Source organism: Rissa tridactyla, chromosome 3, assembly GCF_028500815.1.
Source record: "Rissa tridactyla isolate bRisTri1 chromosome 3, bRisTri1.patW.cur.20221130, whole genome shotgun sequence".
Taxonomy (NCBI): domain Eukaryota; kingdom Metazoa; phylum Chordata; class Aves; order Charadriiformes; family Laridae; genus Rissa; species Rissa tridactyla.
This window is the reverse complement of record NC_071468.1, coordinates 119,031,098-119,050,946: the sequence shown is the minus strand read 5'-3', so window position 1 is coordinate 119,050,946 and position 19,849 is coordinate 119,031,098. Positions and strand designations below refer to the sequence as shown.

General features: G+C 39.5%; 1 protein-coding gene across 5 annotated transcripts in view; it reads right to left on the bottom strand.

Moving 5' to 3' along the window:
- The window catches only part of MFSD2B (MFSD2 lysolipid transporter B, sphingolipid), a 40,511-nt gene that overhangs the window by 8,314 nt on the left and 12,348 nt on the right, over positions 1-19,849 (bottom strand). For 3 of the 5 annotated variants that reach the window (XM_054197155.1, XM_054197156.1, XM_054197154.1), the window contains exons 4-10: positions 17,932-18,055; positions 15,806-15,884; positions 11,637-11,806; positions 6,870-6,960; positions 6,651-6,772; positions 4,197-4,280; positions 2,454-2,534 (exon numbers count right to left, since the gene is read on the bottom strand). In XM_054197155.1, coding sequence (XP_054053130.1) covers positions 2,454-2,534; positions 4,197-4,280; positions 6,651-6,772; positions 6,870-6,960; positions 11,637-11,806; positions 15,806-15,884; positions 17,932-18,055 — 751 coding nt within the window. The remainder of the gene's footprint in view (positions 1-2,453; positions 2,535-4,196; positions 4,281-6,650; positions 6,773-6,869; positions 6,961-11,636; positions 11,807-15,805; positions 15,885-17,931; positions 18,056-19,849) is intronic. The other 2 variants (XM_054197158.1, XM_054197159.1) reach the window with 2 other exon arrangements.

The following is a 19,849-nucleotide window of genomic DNA, read 5'->3' as shown; positions in this document are numbered from 1 at the left end:
TGGTCACAGGGCTGCTGCCCTCCGAGTCATAAACAATATCCTACAGTTATCATGTGTCTTCCATCCGTTCCCTGACGGGACTACGGAAGGTGACACTACTGGGATGCTAAAGGTGGTACTGGCCTGTGCAGCAGCACATTATGAAGGGCAAATCAGGAAAAGGCTGAGCTAGGATGTGAGTGGAAATAGGGATGGGAGAGTAGAAGAGGGGCTGCACAGCCAGGACTGATCCAAGGGCGTGCCTCCATGCTGCACGGTGCTGATAGATGGCAAATAAACAATTGCGTATGTGTGGGAAGGTGAAAAGACTGGGGGGGATTTTTGGATTTGTTTTTATTTTTTACTAAATCCTCCAAAACCAACAACCAAAAGCTATTATTGGCTAGGATGGAAGCTAGAGTTGTGTGAGAGAGAGATCTTCCACTTTTAGACATCTTGCCAAAACCAGGAACCAACAAGCTGCCACACTTAAAATTTCTCATGGCAACTTCACCTCCAGTCACCAGCTGGAAGACTTGTTGAGTGTAAGTTCAACGTTTGCCCCATGAGGGCAGAGCAGACAATCTAAATGAACGTAGCACGTAGAAGCAGAAGCAAATAAACAGAAGAGAATAATTTCTAGCCTGTGCACCAACCTGATCATGGGAAGAATGCTATCAAGGATCCTGCTTGGGTGTGACACTGTACTTCCAGAAAGTCTAGGTTTTAGACTTCTAGCAAGTCTAGATACTTAGTCAGTACTTAGACTGTTGGTCATCTCTTGTGGAGGAATAAGTAAAAAGGGAGCAATATCAGTGGAAGGAAGCCAAGATTCTTATTGCTTATCTACCTACCCTGTCTCGTATGCTCTTTCAGAGGTCTCTTCAACATAGAACCACTTTAACAGGAAAAATTATTCTGGAGCAGTGTGGATTTTTTTTTTTTCAGGAAACTGAATTAGAAATTACATCTTCATCCTGAAAGATGAGTAAGGTTTTGGAGAAAAATCATGTTTTCTCCCGTCTCCTTCCCTTCCAGAAGAACATTCCCCAGTAACAAACATAGGAGCCTTAAATGACGTGATTTTATTTCACATTGAGAGAGAACAGATTAGTTGTACAGATCCCACAAGGTGGTAGGATAGGAAGCCCTTGTGACGCGTTGCCAGACAAAATCCATCACTGAGCACACACTGAGTCCCTTGAGTAATGTCTACAAGGTGAAATAGAGAGGTGGCTTTTTTTCAATTCAGCCCCCACTTAGACCATAATACAGTCAAGCAACTCAACTGTAAAATTAAGTTAAACCATGTTTACAGAGGTGCTGACAGGCTTTCCAGTCATGTTAAACTAAATTTATAGAGCCAAGTTGGTTGAAGAAAGCATTTTTCGTAGCCAAGTAGACAGAGGAGGAGATTTCCTAAGGAGGAAATCTGCATTCCCTGGTCCAGTCAATGGTCCAATACTGCTTTTGGCAATTCTCTTTGTTCAAGTGGTAAAAAGAAATGAGGATGGGACTTGGATTCCAGACGCTTACCTCAAAACGGATAACGATTCAGCAGATTTGGAACTTGGGTTTTAAAGTTACTTCTGATTCTTTGGAAGTCATTCCAAAACAGAGATTTTAATTCCAAAAATCATAACTGTTTAATTATATTCAACAATTGTCACCAGACCTAAACATTTCAGCTTTGTTCAGACTTTGACATATAGTTTCAGGCTGGATTTTCCAACTCCTCATGCTTTGCTGTGCACAAGGCAGACAATTTTTCTTTCCTCTTTCATAAGTAATTGAAGGTAAACAGGGGAAAAATGGGGAGGAACAGGCCTATACAATGACTCACTGAGGATGATAACAGAAAATTGCTGCTGTCTGCACTAAGTGAAGGACTTAAAATAATCCATCAGAGACGAGGGCAGGCTCACTGAGCTGGCTTTGCAGAGTTGTGTCAAAGTTAAACTAGGCTTCTTTTCTCAGGTAGGTCACCTATTTCTTTACTTTGCTAATAACTGTCCATCTCTGTTCAGAGGGATGTGGGCACCGCTGCCTACTTACATTTCTAAAGAAGGATGTGTAACAGACTTCTGTTTCCTCCTCTGTGACTGAATTACAGATGTGATCAACACAGCACCATATACAAAGACAAAACAAGCCTTGTACAACAGATAACTTGTCAACTCGAGGCAACACAAATCTGAATTTATAAAACCTCATTGGGGTTCAGTTCTGAGACCAGTGAAATGCAGATGTTGTGCAGATTCTTAAAGAAGCTGGGACCTCCTTTCAGCATCAATCCATTTCTCAAAAGTTTCTCTTGGAAACTTGGAATCTGTCTGAACTTTGGTATAATGATTTAAAACGAACTCTGAAACTGAGCAAGTTTCAGGTAGCTTGAGGTTATAAGCTCCTGAAGTCGCTCCAGTTGTCAAATGAAGTAAGCACAAGCAGATTTTTTTCTCAAAGGATTTGCTTACCGAAATCCCACATGCTGCACACTTCTTGCCAAATCGCTGCAGAAACTTCTGCCAGAAAGGAATGCTCACAGCTGCTGATACCTAAAATTGACAAAAAACCGTATCTGTACCGTGCTTACTGCCACTGTCTTCTGCAGCTGTAGCGCTCACATACATCTTTTTGTCTAATGCATTGAGGTCTGAAAGGAAGATGAACTTGCAGATTCCTGTTTCTCCTCATCCTTTGAGTGATTTTTTTGGTTTTGATTCCCTATTATGTATTACAAACTAAAGCTATCCATGAGAGGGTTTTCCACAGAAGGCAGTATCTTAACATTTCCTTTTCCTAATGTAAGCCACAGCAGTTAAAGCTATACATGACACAGTCATTAAAGTTCAAACATATCGCAAATAGTCATAGTGCTAATGCCTTTTGCCTCATGATCCAAACCTGACAAATGACAAGTGAATTAAGCTCTGCTTCATTGTACAGGAGAAAAGCTGAAGCACAAGCTATACTTATCTTAAGACATACTTAGAGTACATATCCCATACTACATGTTTATTCTTAGGAACAACCTGTAAGAGTTGTTCAATCACCTACAGTCAACAGTACCCTGTCACATACTGTAATACTCACTTGGTAGCAGCAATAAGCACAGGCAACATAGTACCAATACACCGAAGTACTGCTACTATTGACAGTCTTACAATTGACCTAAATTCAATTGTTATCTCATGGTTACAGTTATATTCCACTCTTTACTAACTTTAACTCTACCATCTCTTGTCTCTCTTCTTGGCATCCATTACTTGCAGAGGCTTAAGATACCCAACAGTCATCCCTTGCTCTCCAACATTTTGGTTTTAATCACTGGAAAACCTCTTTCTTATAATGTGGGAAAGGAAGAATCAAAAAGGGGTAGAAAGGGTGGGAGGCTGCAACCAAGTAGTGGAAATGACGTTCCCCTAAGATGGTTCCACAAAGTCTCTGTATCGAATGGGTCAGAAGTCATGCAACAGCTTCCCTGAAAATGACTGCTGCAGTATTCTATATGGTAGACAAACTCTTTACAAAATATTTCAAAACTACAGTACATGCACATCCCAGTAACTATGCATCATTTATTGTTCTACTTGTGTTTAAAGGACTGTGGTCAGAGGGATGAAAATGGCAGTTTTCAACTAATACTACTTGTAATTATAAAGTAAATAATGCAATATAGGAACAGTGTGTAACCTCAGTTATAAGTATCACCTAAGCAAGCAGAATTCTACCTCTGCATGTCAAGAAAAAAGGTTCTGTAAAAGGATCTTTTTATCACACTGCCAATTGCTCTACAGAGGAATCTTGACATCTCTGGATATTTTAAATATTTATCCTTGCAAGCTGCCTAGCGCAGAAGGCTCACGCATATGAATACTGCAATTAAAGTTGTTTAGTTTTCAGTATATTAGACTGGGGAAAGGGAAAAGGAAGCTAAAATTCCAGACCTCCTTTCTGGCAGCAGCTTTTGTCGTTTATAGGAGCAGGAAGTGCCTTACAGGTAAAAGCAACAAGGAATGAATTAAAAGCTCCAAAGCATTAATTTTTTAGTACAGTAGGGAACATCAGCTTTATTTCAAACAGACAATGCAAAAGATAGTGTAGCTTCTTAACAGCTCTGTCTAGACAAAAAACTGTTCTTGTCTTCTGCTGTTTTGTGCCAAAAACCAGTCAGAACTAGCTATCAAATAAAAAGATGGGAGAGAAGTGCAACTCACCAAGATGGTCACCACCAAATACTGGAAGTGATTGCGAAGACCAGCAGCATGAGTGCAGAACAGGACAAAGTTGCTCTGCTCCAGCTGTTGAATTGAAGATATATGGTGACCACAAAAAAAGAAAGGAAAAATAAAAAAGACCAAAATGACATCACACTCCATACTAGCCAAACATAGCTGGTGACTGATTTGTTAAGTGTAGGATTTGGGAGTCTCATTCTTTCCTCATTTGCAAAAATTTAAAGAAGCGGTAACTCTCCTGCTGTCCCTATTGCTATGTCAATAATATTCGGGCAAGCAAGAGGTAAACCGTGCACCTAATACAGCACAAAAACAACCAAAATGGGAACTGCCTTACAAGAGGATTCTGTCTCAAAGCTTTATTCTCTATGTTGCAATTGCCTTGTGGTGTTGTCACAGCCACAGCTGCAGATTACTGCAAGAAATTGCCCTTCCTTTTCCATAGCAATGCCATAAATCTTTAATCAGAAGCTCTGACTCCAAAATAAGTTACTCTTTGGCTGGAATTACACTCATGGCAACTTCCTGTAGTAAAGCAGCTAACTGCTGCTTTTGTATACAACCTCGGCTATGGATTGTAGCCTTGGGTCAGATATCTCCGTAAGTGAGTACTCATTGGACGGGAGGATGTAGCTGCACTGTGTTATAATGACAGATGAAGCCACTGCCACCATGCTTTTGCAGAACTCGGGGGGTTCTAAACACCAGAATATGGTTCGGGCCCATTTCCAGCAGTTCTGCAGCAGTGGGATGACAGAGGAGAATTTAATACTCATGCCACAGCAGTATGATCAACTCTTGCTCCTTTGTGCACTTGTAGACTATAAGCGGCCAATCATCTGTATACAAATTAGGATAAAAGTTATATCTCTTCTCCATTGCCACCAAAGCCTTCCCTAGCTTGTGTCCCAGTTTACGCTGCCTTCATTTTAGATGTAGAATATCACGCTCTGGGATTGTGACTAATGCATCTTTACCTGCCTGTTCCTTCGCTTATCAGCAATCCACTCACTAAATTCCATGAAGTCAGTGTCCCTCCCTTGAATAACAATAGCAAGGGTTGCCCAAGCTGGCTGAACTGAAGCAATACAGCTTCCAGCTTCTGCCTCCCATCACACCTCTGCTTCAGTCTGTACAAATAGAAAAATAAAGAGATATGGACTGACAGAAGATCTTTTCCTCTCTGCATGTTGCCAGAAAGTAGTTGGCTGCCAGCAACTAGGTGTGCGCTGTATCCTTACTGACTGAATGGAAGCTGAAAGGATCTGGACCATAAGGGACCTTTCATCTTTCATCTTCTCCCTGTCTTTGCTGTTGCTCTCAGTGCCTGCAGCTCTCAGCTGTAAGCAGAAATCCTTCTGCTACTGTTTCTCACCCTTGGGCCTTCCAGTAACGACTGACAGATGCTGCAAAGGACAGCCTACTAACTGTGCCCAAATCCAGGTCAACAGGAAACTTCGGTGCTTCTTTGGCAAACAGGCTTTTAAGTAGCCCTTCCAAGGAACTCACTAATTCACAAGGACTGCTGGTGAGCACAGTGCTGCCCTCTTACATGCCCTGTTCTTGCCCTCTGTCTTGATATTCACTTGATCAATGGCTCATGTGACTAAGAATCTGTTGACAAAAATGTGAATATTATTTGCTTTTCAAAATAAAGCCAACTTCAACTGATACGTACAGGTTGACGTTAAAATAACATATTCACTGACTTGAACATAGCTGAAAAATGAAGCTTTAAAAAGACTGCTGGACTATGGGAAGTAGGTGTTTCTTACTGAGTGGCTTTGAGTTTTTCTACAGTTCCTCTCTATGGGAGGATGTATTGCATCTTTTTGCGAGAGCTACATTAAACTGCAGGTCCTCATTTGAAAATTAGCTCTATCTAGCTCTGAGACAGGTAAGACCTCCTGCCTCTGAATATCATCTTACTCTGACCTAATGCCTTCCATCACAAAAGACTCCATAAGAGTTCAGCCACTATCTGAGAATAGCCACCTATGCAAAGGAAAGGGGCAATGGTTTGAAGTGGCACACACTATAGAGAACAGAGAGAAGAGAAAAAACATTCTCTAAGCAACTGAAACCACAGGAGACTATAGATGGATAACATATAATGACCTAATCTGGGTCACTAGGACTAGTTCCTCACCTCTGATGAAAAAAAAAAAAGAAAAAAGAAAAAAAAGAAGCCATCTTTAAATGGTCAGGACTTTGGTTTTGCTTCTCATTTGAAATAACCATCTCCAGCCACACAAGACCCCAGGCACCAAAAAAGGGGTTTGGTTCCCTACTGATTTGTAGGGGAAGGCACCACCCCCTAGATCACCACCTCCAGTCACCAGCCAAAGGTTATTTGCATTTTAGCTGCCGCAGACTCTCCCATGCTGGGACTGGAATGAGGCCAACGCACAGACTTAGAGAGTCCGAAGTTACCTGAACTGCCGTCGAGATGAGAAGAAATGAAGCTGTAAGCTTCACATATGGACCATGCTTCATGGTGAGTCCAAGCCCCTTACAAAAAGGAATTGCTCTGTCTGAATTTAAGGCATAAGGATCTAAGAGGAGCAGAATACATAAAATAACAATCTTTTCCAGAGATGAATGTGAAATTATTATTATTATTAAATCTAGGCATACTTAAATATATCTTACCATCTTTTTCCTTTACTCCAAGAAAAAGAATGACAATTCCAAGAAGATACACACCTCCTATGACCCCAGCTGCAACCATATAAACCTTTGCCTTTGGAAAGAAAAAAGACATTCGAAATTGTGACAGGAGAATGACAAGTCATTATGAAAATTTCAGTCTCTTTCTGGTGAGTCATCTGCAAATGAAGAAATGCCCGTCTACATACAGCCAACTGTCTGTCTTTTACCTCTCTGAAAAATGTTCACTCCTGCAGTTCATTTATAAACAACACCTACTTTAGGATAAATCCAGGGCACATAAGTATATATTTCTTACAAAAAAAGGAGACGTGAACAAAAGGGCTACTGTGTTGGCAACCTGAATGTTTTAAAAATTTGCTTATGTTGAGACTAGCTACAGACATACACAGTCATCTATCAAAAACATGCAGCATCCCTAGAGGGATTCTAATTTTTAGTAAATCCAGTTGATCTAGTAACACAGACTGCAGTCTGTATCTTCATGCAGGGTAGGAAAGGCCTCAGTATTGACGTAAACATAATTACTACAGTTACTGCATTTATACATAATGATAATAAAAACTTCCTTTAGGTTCTAATAAATTTTAGAAATCACACTTTCACGTCAATGTTTTGAGAAGATGGTAGCTTTCATGCTTGTTTTCCCAGTTACTTAGTGAAATACTCACTCAGCAAATTCAGAAATCTTTGCTTCTTATTAGCCAGGGGAAAAAGCCTCCAAGGATACTGCACACACCATTAGGTTACATTTAGTGTTCCTAACTCTAATTACACTGACTCTTGAATAAAGCTTTAAAAAAATTTTTTTTTCAGTATTCTGTAATAATTTATTTTATACTGTGTTATCAAATATAAAATAAGTACTGGTTATAGAGCTTTATGACACAATGATTATTTGATAGGAAAATTGAATTCCAAATTATCAGTAATATGCGCAGATGGAATTATTATACATCGAGGAAGCAGTTGGTAAATAGACATGCAATTACAAGAATGTACTTCCAAATATAAAGTCACTTAGTATAAATGCAGAGGTAGTCAGATGAACCATGTAAGTATAGACATGTCTTCAAGACAACAGCTTTTATTACGATATTTACATTTCGGAAGGGGAGATGATGAAACAAAGGAATGCAGGACTATTCTTTATTTGTGGTAAAGGTTTGGGTTTTTTATATCAGAGCTATAAATTAAGTCACAGGGTACTTTTATACTATTGGTTATGGCTTGCAGACTGCAGTATTGTAGATACTTGAATTCACTTAAACAAGGTAATTTCAGCCTCAAAAGCAACCTAGCCAGGACAGAAGAGGCTGAAAAAAAAAAAAAGGACAGTATCAGGACTTTTACATGGATTTTACATTTCGTGTCTATTATTTGGTAATTTGCTTGAAGTAATTGAATTAAATGCTTTTCTTCACAGGTCATACGTAAGTGTAATTTGAGCTTAAACTATCAAAGATATTCATGGTAGGCCAAATAGGATTCTCTGACCCTAAACAAAACTTGTTAACCCATCTACAAACTATGTCAATATCCATAGTTGGTTTCCAGTAGGAAAGATCCACTCCTAAGCTTACTGTAACAGCTTCAGGAGAGCTTAGAAAACACTATTTTTTTCCACTTCCTTTCTTTAATAATGAGCAAAATAGTATCAGTCATTCACTAGGTCTTCTTTTAAAATAGGTATGCTCTTGAGCAGCCAAGAATTAGTCCTCGTGACAAAATGGGTCAGGGCCTTCTAGAACGGCACTAAGAGAAACAGTCAAGATTCAGCCTCTTCTAAATATTTTTTTAGACTGACGGAGGTACTTCAGGTTCATAGACCCTAATTCTGCCTCAGCTTATAACTCAATGTGCATCAGTCATACAACCAAAATTCAAGATCCAACATCTTCTGATGATCATGCAGTTAGTTGCATATTCTTTTGTGCGTGTTGTAAACACGGGGCAAGTGCCCTGTCATGCGATGCAAGCAGCTCCCCCACGTGGCTTGGTGGCCATGCATGCTCCCATAATGCAACCAAATGGATGCCAGGTTTTGTGAATGGCAAAAAAATTTGGTCCTCTCAAAACAGGGTAGCAGGGAGTGAGGTGGGTTGCCAGAGCAGTTCATTCAGACTATGGACTGACTATGGACTGACATTCAGACTTTGGAAAAAAGAGCAGGAAAGAACAAGGAGAGAACAGAACCTTACCCAGGGAAAAAATCTGGACACCACAATCCAGACTGTTATCAACCATGTGATACTACTCATCTACAAAACCTGAGAAGGTGACACACAAAACAGTGGAAGAAGGAAAAAACCAAAGACCAAAACAAATAAAAAGGAAATTCTCACAAAAAAAGAACACGTGGCTGCTTGTAAATAAGAAAGCGAAATGAGAAAACTGACATCTCTAATTGAATCAACCCATATAGTTGGAAAAAAAGAAGACAAGTTTCCAGTCACACGGCAACTTCTTCAGATCTGAAAGATGTTTGTGTGTCTAAAAGCTTTTCCACAGTATCCCCGTGTTAGTAGCTTGTTTAATGAAAGATATTATTTCTACCTACAAACGCAGGCTACTTTAGGCTGTATATCTTTGTGATTTTTTCAAAATAAAAACCTACTTGACATTCAACTCATTGTGAAGCTTCTTTATCCATCTCCCTCCTACCTCAAAAAGGACAGAAAAGCACATAAGGTTAGATGGAAAGGAAATGTATTTTTTTTCCTTGGAAGCCATTTAAGAGATTTGAAAGTGGAAGTTGGTGATTGTGGCATAAAGCAGATTCAGACAAGGAATTTGATGTGCCATGACATTCGGCTTGCTTCACAACTTTTCAAGCTACTCCTCATAGAGCTGTAATAGCACAGTAGTTTTCTACATCAAGCCATTGTCCTAGAAGCTAAAAAGGGAAGACAGGATGTTGTTCTGTGTCTTGTTAAAATATACACTAGAAGTTACCTAACAAGCAGCTTCAAAAATGCTTCAATGGGCTATAAAATATCACGGCCACTTACAGAAGCAGCCTGGCTCTTCCCAGGCAGTTTCCCAGATCAGCTCTCTGAGAAGCCTTACAATGGCCTGTGCCAAAAAAAAAAAAAAAAAAAAAAAAAAAAAAAGGATCAGGCAGCACGGAGGCAGGGAATAGTGTCTGGGAGGAGGGGGAGACAAGGCTTGGTCCCTTTCCTGGGCTACCACTGCTGGTGCCAGGGTATGCAAATTCCAAGTGTGCTTGTGATTTTACTGATGCTGAAGAGTGGTAATAGGAGCTACTTAACTACAATAAGCAGAGCACGAATACATACATCCTGATTTGCACCAAGCACCTGAGACCAGACTCAGGTCAAGGAATCTTCTTCATTGGGAATGTTATATATCAGTTAGTATGTGCACTGACAGGGAAATACATGAAAATATAAAAAGAAAGACTGAATCTAGCAACTGGTAAAATGTAACCAACAAACTGCTGATTTCACAAGTGACACAGAAAAAAACTACACAAGGTAATTGTTTGAATCAGGGTCTGTTTCAAGACCACTGGAAACAATGGAAGACTATCAAATTGTGTTCACTGAGATTTGGATCAGGTTTTAAGCTTTCCTCCCAGATATAAATCAAAAAATAGCAAACTGAAGCATGAAGAGATTCAATTACTTCTGCAGGATTACAGGGAAAATCTGCTGTGGAAAATGAAATAAACAAGCATGGATCTCTAGGTTCATTCCACAACTTACCCACTGAGCCCTGCTCCCACTGATTGCCTGTTACCAACCATTTACTTTCAATGGTGCTTTGTACCTTCACAAGAATACAGATTCCAAGTAGGATTTACAGTTTCACTCACATAACAGCCATTAATCTTTACAGGAGGTCCCCAGTGATAACTACTTGAAAAGCAGTGTTGCTGAACTGAAAGATCCTGCTATAGCCACCATTTTTCATAGAATCATAGAATTGTTTGTGTTGGAAAGGACCTTCAAAGATCATCTAGTTCCAACCCCCCTGCCATGGGCAGGGACATCCTTCACTAGATCAGGTTGCTCAGAGCCCCATCCAGCCTGGCCTTGAACACTACCCAGGGATAGGGCATCTACCACATCTCTGGGCAATCTGTTCCAGTGTCTCACCACCCTCATCGTAAAAAATTTCTTCCTAATATCCAATCTAAATCTACCGTCTTTCAGTTTAAAAACAAAAATTCTTTTTCCATCTTTCTTATAAGTCCCCTTTATATATTGAAAGGCAACAATAACATCTCCCTGAAGCCTTCTCTTCTCCAGGCTGAACAAATCCAACTTTCTCCATCATTCTTCATAGGTAAAGGTGTTCCAACTCTCTGATGATTTTTGCAGCCCTCCTCTGGATCCACTCTAACAGGTCTATGTGCTGGGGAACCCAGAAGTGGATACAGTGTTCCTGGCGGGGTAAAGTAAGCTTTTCTTACTAAGCTTGTATTTTAAACTGTAAAGCAGCCCCTAGCGAAAACAAAGGATGGCCATATACCTCCTAGCTATTTTACAGTTTGGCATCTTCAGCAAAGCTCCTCAGTGTAATTCTGCTGCCGTGCTGAGAAGTGGTTGCAAAGACACAGACAGGATGCCTTGTTTGCAACAAGGTTGTTGTCTCAACTCCAGCATTACTGATTTCAAGGAAGTCACGTTCCTGCTCATCTGGCTGGATGATGTGATATGATATTATAGAAACAGCCCCACCCCTCTCCCTAAGAGATTTTAGTGTGCTCCTATAGACACTTACTTGATGAGACAAGGGATCTGAGGGGTCTGGAAAGCTGGGAGTGTCATGCCAGGAGTCAGTTGTGTTTACTGGGGGAGTCACAGCGCAGTGATGAGAGACATGAGCACTGGCCACAATCTGCCCCTGAAGTGCAGCTCCAATCAAGGTCCCAAGCACTTCCATGGTCATTCCTAAAGAAGAAAGCACAAATGTGCACTGAGGATGAGAACTCAATTCCTCCACTGTCCGCAAGCTTGCTCATTTGTCTCAATGAGGAGAAACCTCATCAAACCATTTTCTGGTACAGGGAACAAGCAGAAAAAGGAACACCAAGAACAGCAGAATAGAAGGTCAATAATAGAACAGTTTCAAGGAGAGTTTTGTCATCTATTTTCTGATCAGCTTTCAGAAGCCTTCATGGAAGAGCCTCTTTTATACAGGCTGCACGATGCATATTGCTGAGATTAAGAGACACAAGAGGATAACACAGAAACCTTTCATCTTGAGGACCAGAGCAGAACCACAGTTTAAATTTTGAATGCCATTTTCCCAAAGCAGGACTAGGAGGCATAACATCAGACTTTTCGTCTCAAGCTTGACAGTAACTTGTGAAACATTTTTCAAGCCACCTATATGATCAGACCTCTAGGTTCTCCAACTGTAAAATAAAATGATACTTACCACAGGCTTATGGTCAAAATAATAGAGCTGCAAAGCTCTTGGAAACAGCAGTAGCTGTTCTTAACTGCCTAAGGCCACAGTAAGGCAGAATTAGCTACCTCAGCCTCAGAGAATGATTCAGATCACTAACACTCCAAGTACCATCAGAACAAGGGACCATCTGAAAAAACAACTAAAGTCTCCATTTGGGAAAGCAAAGATCTAACCATGGGTACCCAGCTCATGCTTCATATACTCAAAATCAGTCAAGAAGGCGTCTGGTTGTTACAGTCCGTCGTAGGCGAGTGGTGAGTAATCTTGGTTCTAGACCCTTCTCACCCTGAGGGATCTGAAGCCTGCAACTCCTTTTTTCATGCAATATGCCCATACCCAGCATCCCCATGGCAGGGAGATAAACTGAATCTCTGTCCTAGCTCCAGACACCATTTATGCGTTTTGTGTAAAGATACATAGCATTGAATACACGAACAGGTTAGGAACAGGGACCAAGACTCCCTGTTTATGAGGGAATGTTCTTCTCATTGCCCTAAATATCAGGCTTTTTTTCTACTTATTCTCTCTCAGTAGTTCCGGGGGTCCCATGTTCCTTTCTCAGAAGCACCATGGGGGATTTTGAAGGGCCACTTCCAGAGCGTGTTGTGTCCTGGTGGTTATCATACTCTCCCTGGGAAGTGACAGGCATTTCAAAAGCTCCTAGGTTCTGGTTTATTCAAGTTCCCTGCTCTATAACAGCCTTCCTAAGTGACCTTGGACACATGCCTTCTTGTGTATCTGTGTAAAGGAATAAAAGTACTTCTTCACCTAACGGGAGGGCAATGCACACAGACTGTGAGGTGTTCAGACAGTGCAGTAACGAGGGCTGTACGTAGCTATGGAAGACCAAGTAAGGAAAAGGCAAGAGAAGCTCCCTAGGAGTCTTGGATCATTTAAACCATTGCTTGTATGTTCCCAAGCAGAAAATGCTTCTGAATGGAAAATTTGAGTCTTTGTGTAACATTAATTTAAACCAATGGGAAGTTAAAAAAGAACAAAGATTCTTGCCCAAACTTCACATCCAGTCTTATTAGCAAAGTTACAGTTCAGTCCATACACACAAAAATGCTGGCAGATGGTGGGAATCCTAACCGCAACCTAATCCGAAGAGTTTGGACACAAACTAGTCTCAGTTGGGCCTTGCAGAGCTTCCAAACTGTTGACTACTCAGTGCAAAGGCAATGCACGTGAGTCACACATTTCATTCAAAACACCACATTTATAACCTTTATTCAGGGCTCTGCATCTGCATTTTAACAAGCACTTGCGTAGAATAAAACTCAGAAGCATCATTAGAGGCAACAGAAATACAACCATTATAAACCCTAATTTTCTAAGAAGTAGAAAGAGCTGAGCAACAGGCATATTTCAAAGTTCTTGTGTGCTCAGAATTTACAATGTAGTACTTTCCACCTTAGCCAAGAAAACTGATCTTTCAGAAAGCAGATTGTAACTTGAAGTAAGTTATATTTTGCCCAGAATGTAAGTAGGATTTATGTTAAAGCAACTTTGGAATTCAGTATTTCTACCTTGCATTCATAAGGAGCAGGACAAAATTTATAGTAAGTAGTTCCCCCTGTCTCCAGTAGAGGGTAATGGATCCTCTGATCCCAAACTTTTTTTAAAAGCACACTTTGTACTACACAGCTGGTTTTCTTTAAACAGTTGAAGAAATGCCTCAACAACTGACTGCATCCAAGAAAGTCTATCAAAAAGAATCCTCTATGAAACCAAAAGTGTTTAAGTAAAGCACTTGTTTAAAAAAAGAAGGAAAAAAAAAAAAGAAGAAAAAATTCTCACATAATCATAACCATTACAAGAAAACTTGGCTCCAAACAAATATAATTTCAAAATATACAAAAATATCAACATCTGAAAAGCTAAAATTATGGTTCATTCCACCACCCTAACTTGGCTTAGGAGAACAGCTGTACACTCAAAAGTTAAACCCTTTCTGAACAATAAAACGACACTATAAATGTATAACACCTCTCAGCCATGGAGTTCAACAGCTTTTATGAGCATAAATTTCACACGCCTGTGAAGCCTTGCATGGGACTAGCAGATAGGAAAGCACATTTATTTGGATCACAGCCTCTGAAGACATAAAACCAGACAACAGAAAACACTAGGTACATGGATTTAGTTAGAATTTAGGCCAGATGACTCAGAATACAGTCAGTGCCAAAGAATATAACACAACTGGAATCTCCCGCTGTTTAGTCCTGTCCTATGACTGTTAGTCCAGACTTTCTCCTGAGATAATTGGTGATAATGCAAATTACAACTGTTCCATGTGCTGGAAAGGGATTGGGTTGCTCAGGGAATATTGTATCTAGAATTTCTGACTTTTTTTTTTAGTATTTCTGGCCAATTCATTGTGCCTCTATGGTCTAGTTTTCAACATACTCAAGCAAGTATGGTGAGGGTTAGACAGCCTAACAGAGGAGAAAGCGGCTCTTGCCAGGAAGAGAAAACAGATGCAACAAAAAAATTACAAGTCATTCTAAAGCAACACTGAAAGACAACAGAAAAGTCTTTCATGTGATATTTGACTCTCTTCTCTTTACCTTTCTTAATGCTGGTGGAGACACATCAGTTACACAGTAAAGAAGGCGTGAGAACAGAGGTGAAGAGAGTAGGAAGGGAAGAAGCTGTTCTTACATTTATGATCTACACAGGAAATCTTGAAAATACTTTGATTGCACTTTTTCTGTCTGATCGATTTGCTTCAAAGCGAAAACTTTGCCTGGTTTTGATTGTTGAAGAGCCAGAGATATGGTCTGGAAGCCCACATTCTTTTAACTAATGCAGTCAGAGTGCTAGTTATATTAAAGCAAGATCTGTTTTAAACTACCTAGTATATATCAGAATTAAATAAACACAGATGAAATAAAAAGAGAGACTTCAGTTGGTGTGACCATGCACACACAATTACTCCCCTTTTTTGGTGAGGCTAACTGTCTTGGTTCTATGAGTTCTAGAAATTTTTTCAGAGAAAACAAGTTCAGGATTTGAATTTATTACATGAAACACATAAACCTAAGGAAATCCGAACAAAACAAAACAAAAAAAAGGAAGAAAGAAAATACTCAAAATTACTTCAGACTTTCTTTAACTGAATGTTAAAGAAAGTCAGCACTTTGTTTTTTCCCCTACAAATCACCTTTAAATGAAATCATTATTCCCTACCCTGGCTTGGGTAAGAGTGATTTTTATTGTCTCGTCTGGCTAGCAATAAACCAAAAACAGTTTAGAGCTAATGAGACAATTTGAGACAATAAAACATTAATGTCCCCTATTTAGCTAGAAAAACTGAAGCATTTACAAGGCAAAATATTTTTCATCAGATATTAAAAATCTCATATAAAAGTCCAGTTTAGGAACACAAACCATTAGGAACTTCCTATAGATAAAGAATGATTTTAAATAAAACTCAGCTCTAATCCACATGAGAAAGCCCAGATCACACTCACGGTATGCTGTTGCAGAATCTCTCTCCTTCTGGTCTGTGCTGAGAAACATGGTGAGGGCAGAATATGGTACTTGGAATAACTATGCAAAGAAAGAACATCACTTAGGAAATGTCAGGGTAAATGCTGTATTCTTCCGATATCCGGGAAAATGTTTCAACGTGACCTTGGAATTCACTTATTTAGTACATTGTATTTTTTAGCATGTAGACCTGTCTTTTCTTTTTGATTTGTAAAGCACATTAAAGGGAAAAAGTATCTTTCATAATACAAATAATAAATAATAAATTACCCAAGAGACTTTACCTTAATGCTGTGCTCCTTCAGCTTCCTTGGGAAAATGTCCTTCATAGCTAGGCTATAAAGCATCTAGTTTTCTTTGCACTAGGAGACTATCATGTTCCTAGCTTGAGCTAACTAACAGGAAGCAAAGCCATAATGAAGACAATACAATTTTCCACTTTATTCAAGCCAGAAGACTGTATAAATCCCTAAAGTAGTTCAAATATCTGTCTCACTATGTAATTCCAGGAGATAATTGTGAAAACTACTTTGTCTTCAGCACCATTTTGCCACACACTCCTTAATTTGAGTTAAGAATAGATATAAACACTCAATTGCTATATCCGTGCACTGACAAGATTAGGAGCGTTGCTCGTTTGTTTTTACAGCACTATATCTAGCATGCAATTGATGCCTTGCTGTAAAATCTTGGTGGAAACAATGCACTGGCAATATTTATTGCGATGTTGGGTAAATAAGCCCCACTTTTACGGCAGGAGAGATCTTATCTCCAGTAGTACTTCACTGAAAATATTAAACATTAAAGGCTTCAGCTTTTGGATGGTCATGATGTAAGTGGGACCCTGTGGTCATAGTGTTGAACTAAAATAAAAATAACTTCAAAAATCTATGAACAACATACGAGCCAAACTCTCAGACTGTTGTGACGTTTAAGTGGGACATGAACCTGCTTGAACAATCAAGTTCTCTGTGGTGTTTCCACCACCACAGAGATCTGTAGCCAAGCAAACGAAGTCTCACAATCTGCATCCTACTCTGTTTCTGCAGAATGCATTTCTGTTCACCTCCATCAAACACGGCAAGTGTATACATTTTCAAAGCTCCGTCATGAAAAACCTGTGTTTTTCCTTCAAAAGAGAGAGGGAAAAAAATTATTTTAAGCCATTATGAATGTCTCCTGGACCATCTTTCTACAGAGGAAACAAAGGGCCTAAGAAAATATTCCACCTTAACACTGGAATACAGAATTCCCAGGTCCAACAGATCTGTAAACAGGAGAAAAGCCAAAGTCAAACAAGAAATACAAACATTTTAAATGTCTGGGAAACACTTTTTCAAAACATGATCCAGTGATATTCAATCAGATGGGATACGCCCTGCCAAATTGCAAGGCAGATGTCTCACTTCCAGTCCTAATCTGCTGCCTGATACTGCTTTGCATGGAAGATACCTTGTTTCACCTTGATATTGGCTACAAGGCAAAACAGGGTGATGCAACCCCTATGTGTACAGCATGGAATGTGTCAGAGAAGTTCTTTGGGATCCACTGAAATGATGGCTTCTGTATAAATACTGCAAGTTCTGGGCTGTATTAAAAAAAAATCACATGCTCAAACTCTTCTATCCAGGCATAAATATCATGATGACTACTGTCAGTACTATTTCAGCTCTGGTACCCTGACTTTCCATTGCCTTCTAGCTTGAGTCAAAACACCCAGAACCAGAGCCACAAACCTACTTGGTCTCCTAATCTGCTCCTGAACATAGAAGTTATGAGAAGTTAGATGTCTAACTGGAATTAGGAATCCAAATGTCTCTGTGGATCTGTACAAGAATGAGTTGAGTATCTAAGGCACTGCCAATGAAAGGGACTGGAGGTAATATGTCTGAATTAGCAGGTCATTTGCCAGAGAAAGCATTGGCAGAAACCATCAACCAGCAGAGAGTTTGATAAAAAGGACATCTTCCTATCCCTTCAATTCACTGGAAGTTGAAATCAAATGCAAAGTTTTGGTAAATCTCAGTTTACTAAATCTGAATGCATTAATATAGACAGAAAACAAGCAAGTTACTGCTGAGAACATCACGACCTATAATCTACTTACTGTGGTCAGTGCTTGGAAAAGGCAGTAGAAAGTCAGGTACCACGCAACTCTTCCTGATACAAAAGGAGGCAGGTACCACATAAAAAAATAGGACACTACTGTGAAGGGTGTACATGCCAGCATCCTGAAAAGAAGATTAACATGTGTCAACAATCTCAACAAAAAGCACATGGATTTTTCCTGCTAATAATCAATATAATGTGATTTATTTTATGTGCAATTTTTCTAACTACAATAATGCCACGTTTTTAAGTATTAAACGTTAGCATGCATTAAATAGACAGATTAATATAAAATATATACAAGTACTTCCATAAAATGGAAAAAGCCCAGCAAACCTGAAGGAAAAGTGCTATACTTAAGTTCACGTCCCACTCATAACAGACACAATTTCATTGCACATGCACTGTAATAGCATACCTACACTGCCATTCCTTAGTACATGTCTCAGACTACACACTTATTAGAAAGAACCACTGAAAACTAAGTTCTATTGTCACATGTCTTCACATACTTCAGCAATTTTTACATGAGCCTGCTTATTGCCAAGGATTCCCTCTTCCAATTTTAATGCCTTCAGTTTTCCTCTCAACTTAGCCTCTTCATTGCTACTTCAAGAAAGTGCAAATATGTTGATACACTTAAAAAAGCTGAAAACAGCATAAAAGTTAATGGACAGCCCACTGCAAAAGTTCCTACAGTCTGCATCTACTTGGGTATATGATAATTTGCTTCATTTGACTCAACAGCAAAACTCCTAATCACTTCAAACACAAAAGGATCATCTTGTGGTGAGGAAGGTGGCTTGAAAAAAATGACGACAGAAACTGAAATTCCAGACATTGCCGCTACACAGCAATTAATTACATTACTCTAAAAACTATTTCAGTCAAACAACACTTGTCAAACTCCATGATATGGAAGAATTGGTCAGATGCTATTATTTCCTAAAAGTCTGAGCTGCAGCACCATTGAGGCTCTCCCGTATTCTTGTAAATAGGACATTAAACAATGTAATTAAATGTCCAAGAACCCAACAAAAAATATCCAAACATGTAAAACAGAAAACAGATTAATCCCTTCACAACAGCACTACTGACATTGGAGGTCAGCTGATTATTTTGCAATCATGAACTGAAAACCTTGAATACAAAAGAGTAATGTGGGTAAATAGTTTAGTGAAACAATGGCTTTCCCACACTGCTCTTTGGGATGGACAGCATCACTGGGAGCTGAGCATTTACAAGGAAAGTGCCAGATTCTGGTATTCTCTGTCCTCCAGTCCCCAGGCCACCCGCAGCTGGTCAGCAACGGAAAACACAAATAAGGGCAAAACCCTGACACATCTCAGCGAATCTGCTTTCCTCTCCAAAAGAGTGAGCTCTTCCAGACTGCTGGCCAGATAGAGTCACCACAGTAAAATATTTTCACAGCCAGTTTTTCATGCAACTTTTCAGCAATAACCCTCTTAGAATTCTTCCCTCCTTCCATCCTCTTTCTATATTTTCCTTTCCTCATTATTGTCAGTGAGTTTTCAGAGCCTTGCTGAAGTCGCTGAATATCTCATTGTCTACTGTTATCTGCTTTGACAGAATATTTGACCAGGTTTGTGTATTTCATCAAGTCAATGTCTGCTTATGCCTTTTAAACACATTGCATAAAAGAGATCAATAGTGATTGGTGACTTCTTATTATACTGAGTATGGTGTTAAGCTATAGTTAAACATTCACCTTCTTTACTAATGCTCTTGCTTTGCTGGCAAGCTTTTCTGACTGAGCCAATTCCATTGCTTCACTCTAGTTACTTAAGAAGTCAGAATAGTATCAAAATACTTATTTTTTGCTAATGGAAGACCCATTTTTTTTGCTTTGTGTAAATACAGTCTGACCTCCACAGTGCAGGAACAAAACTCCCTTG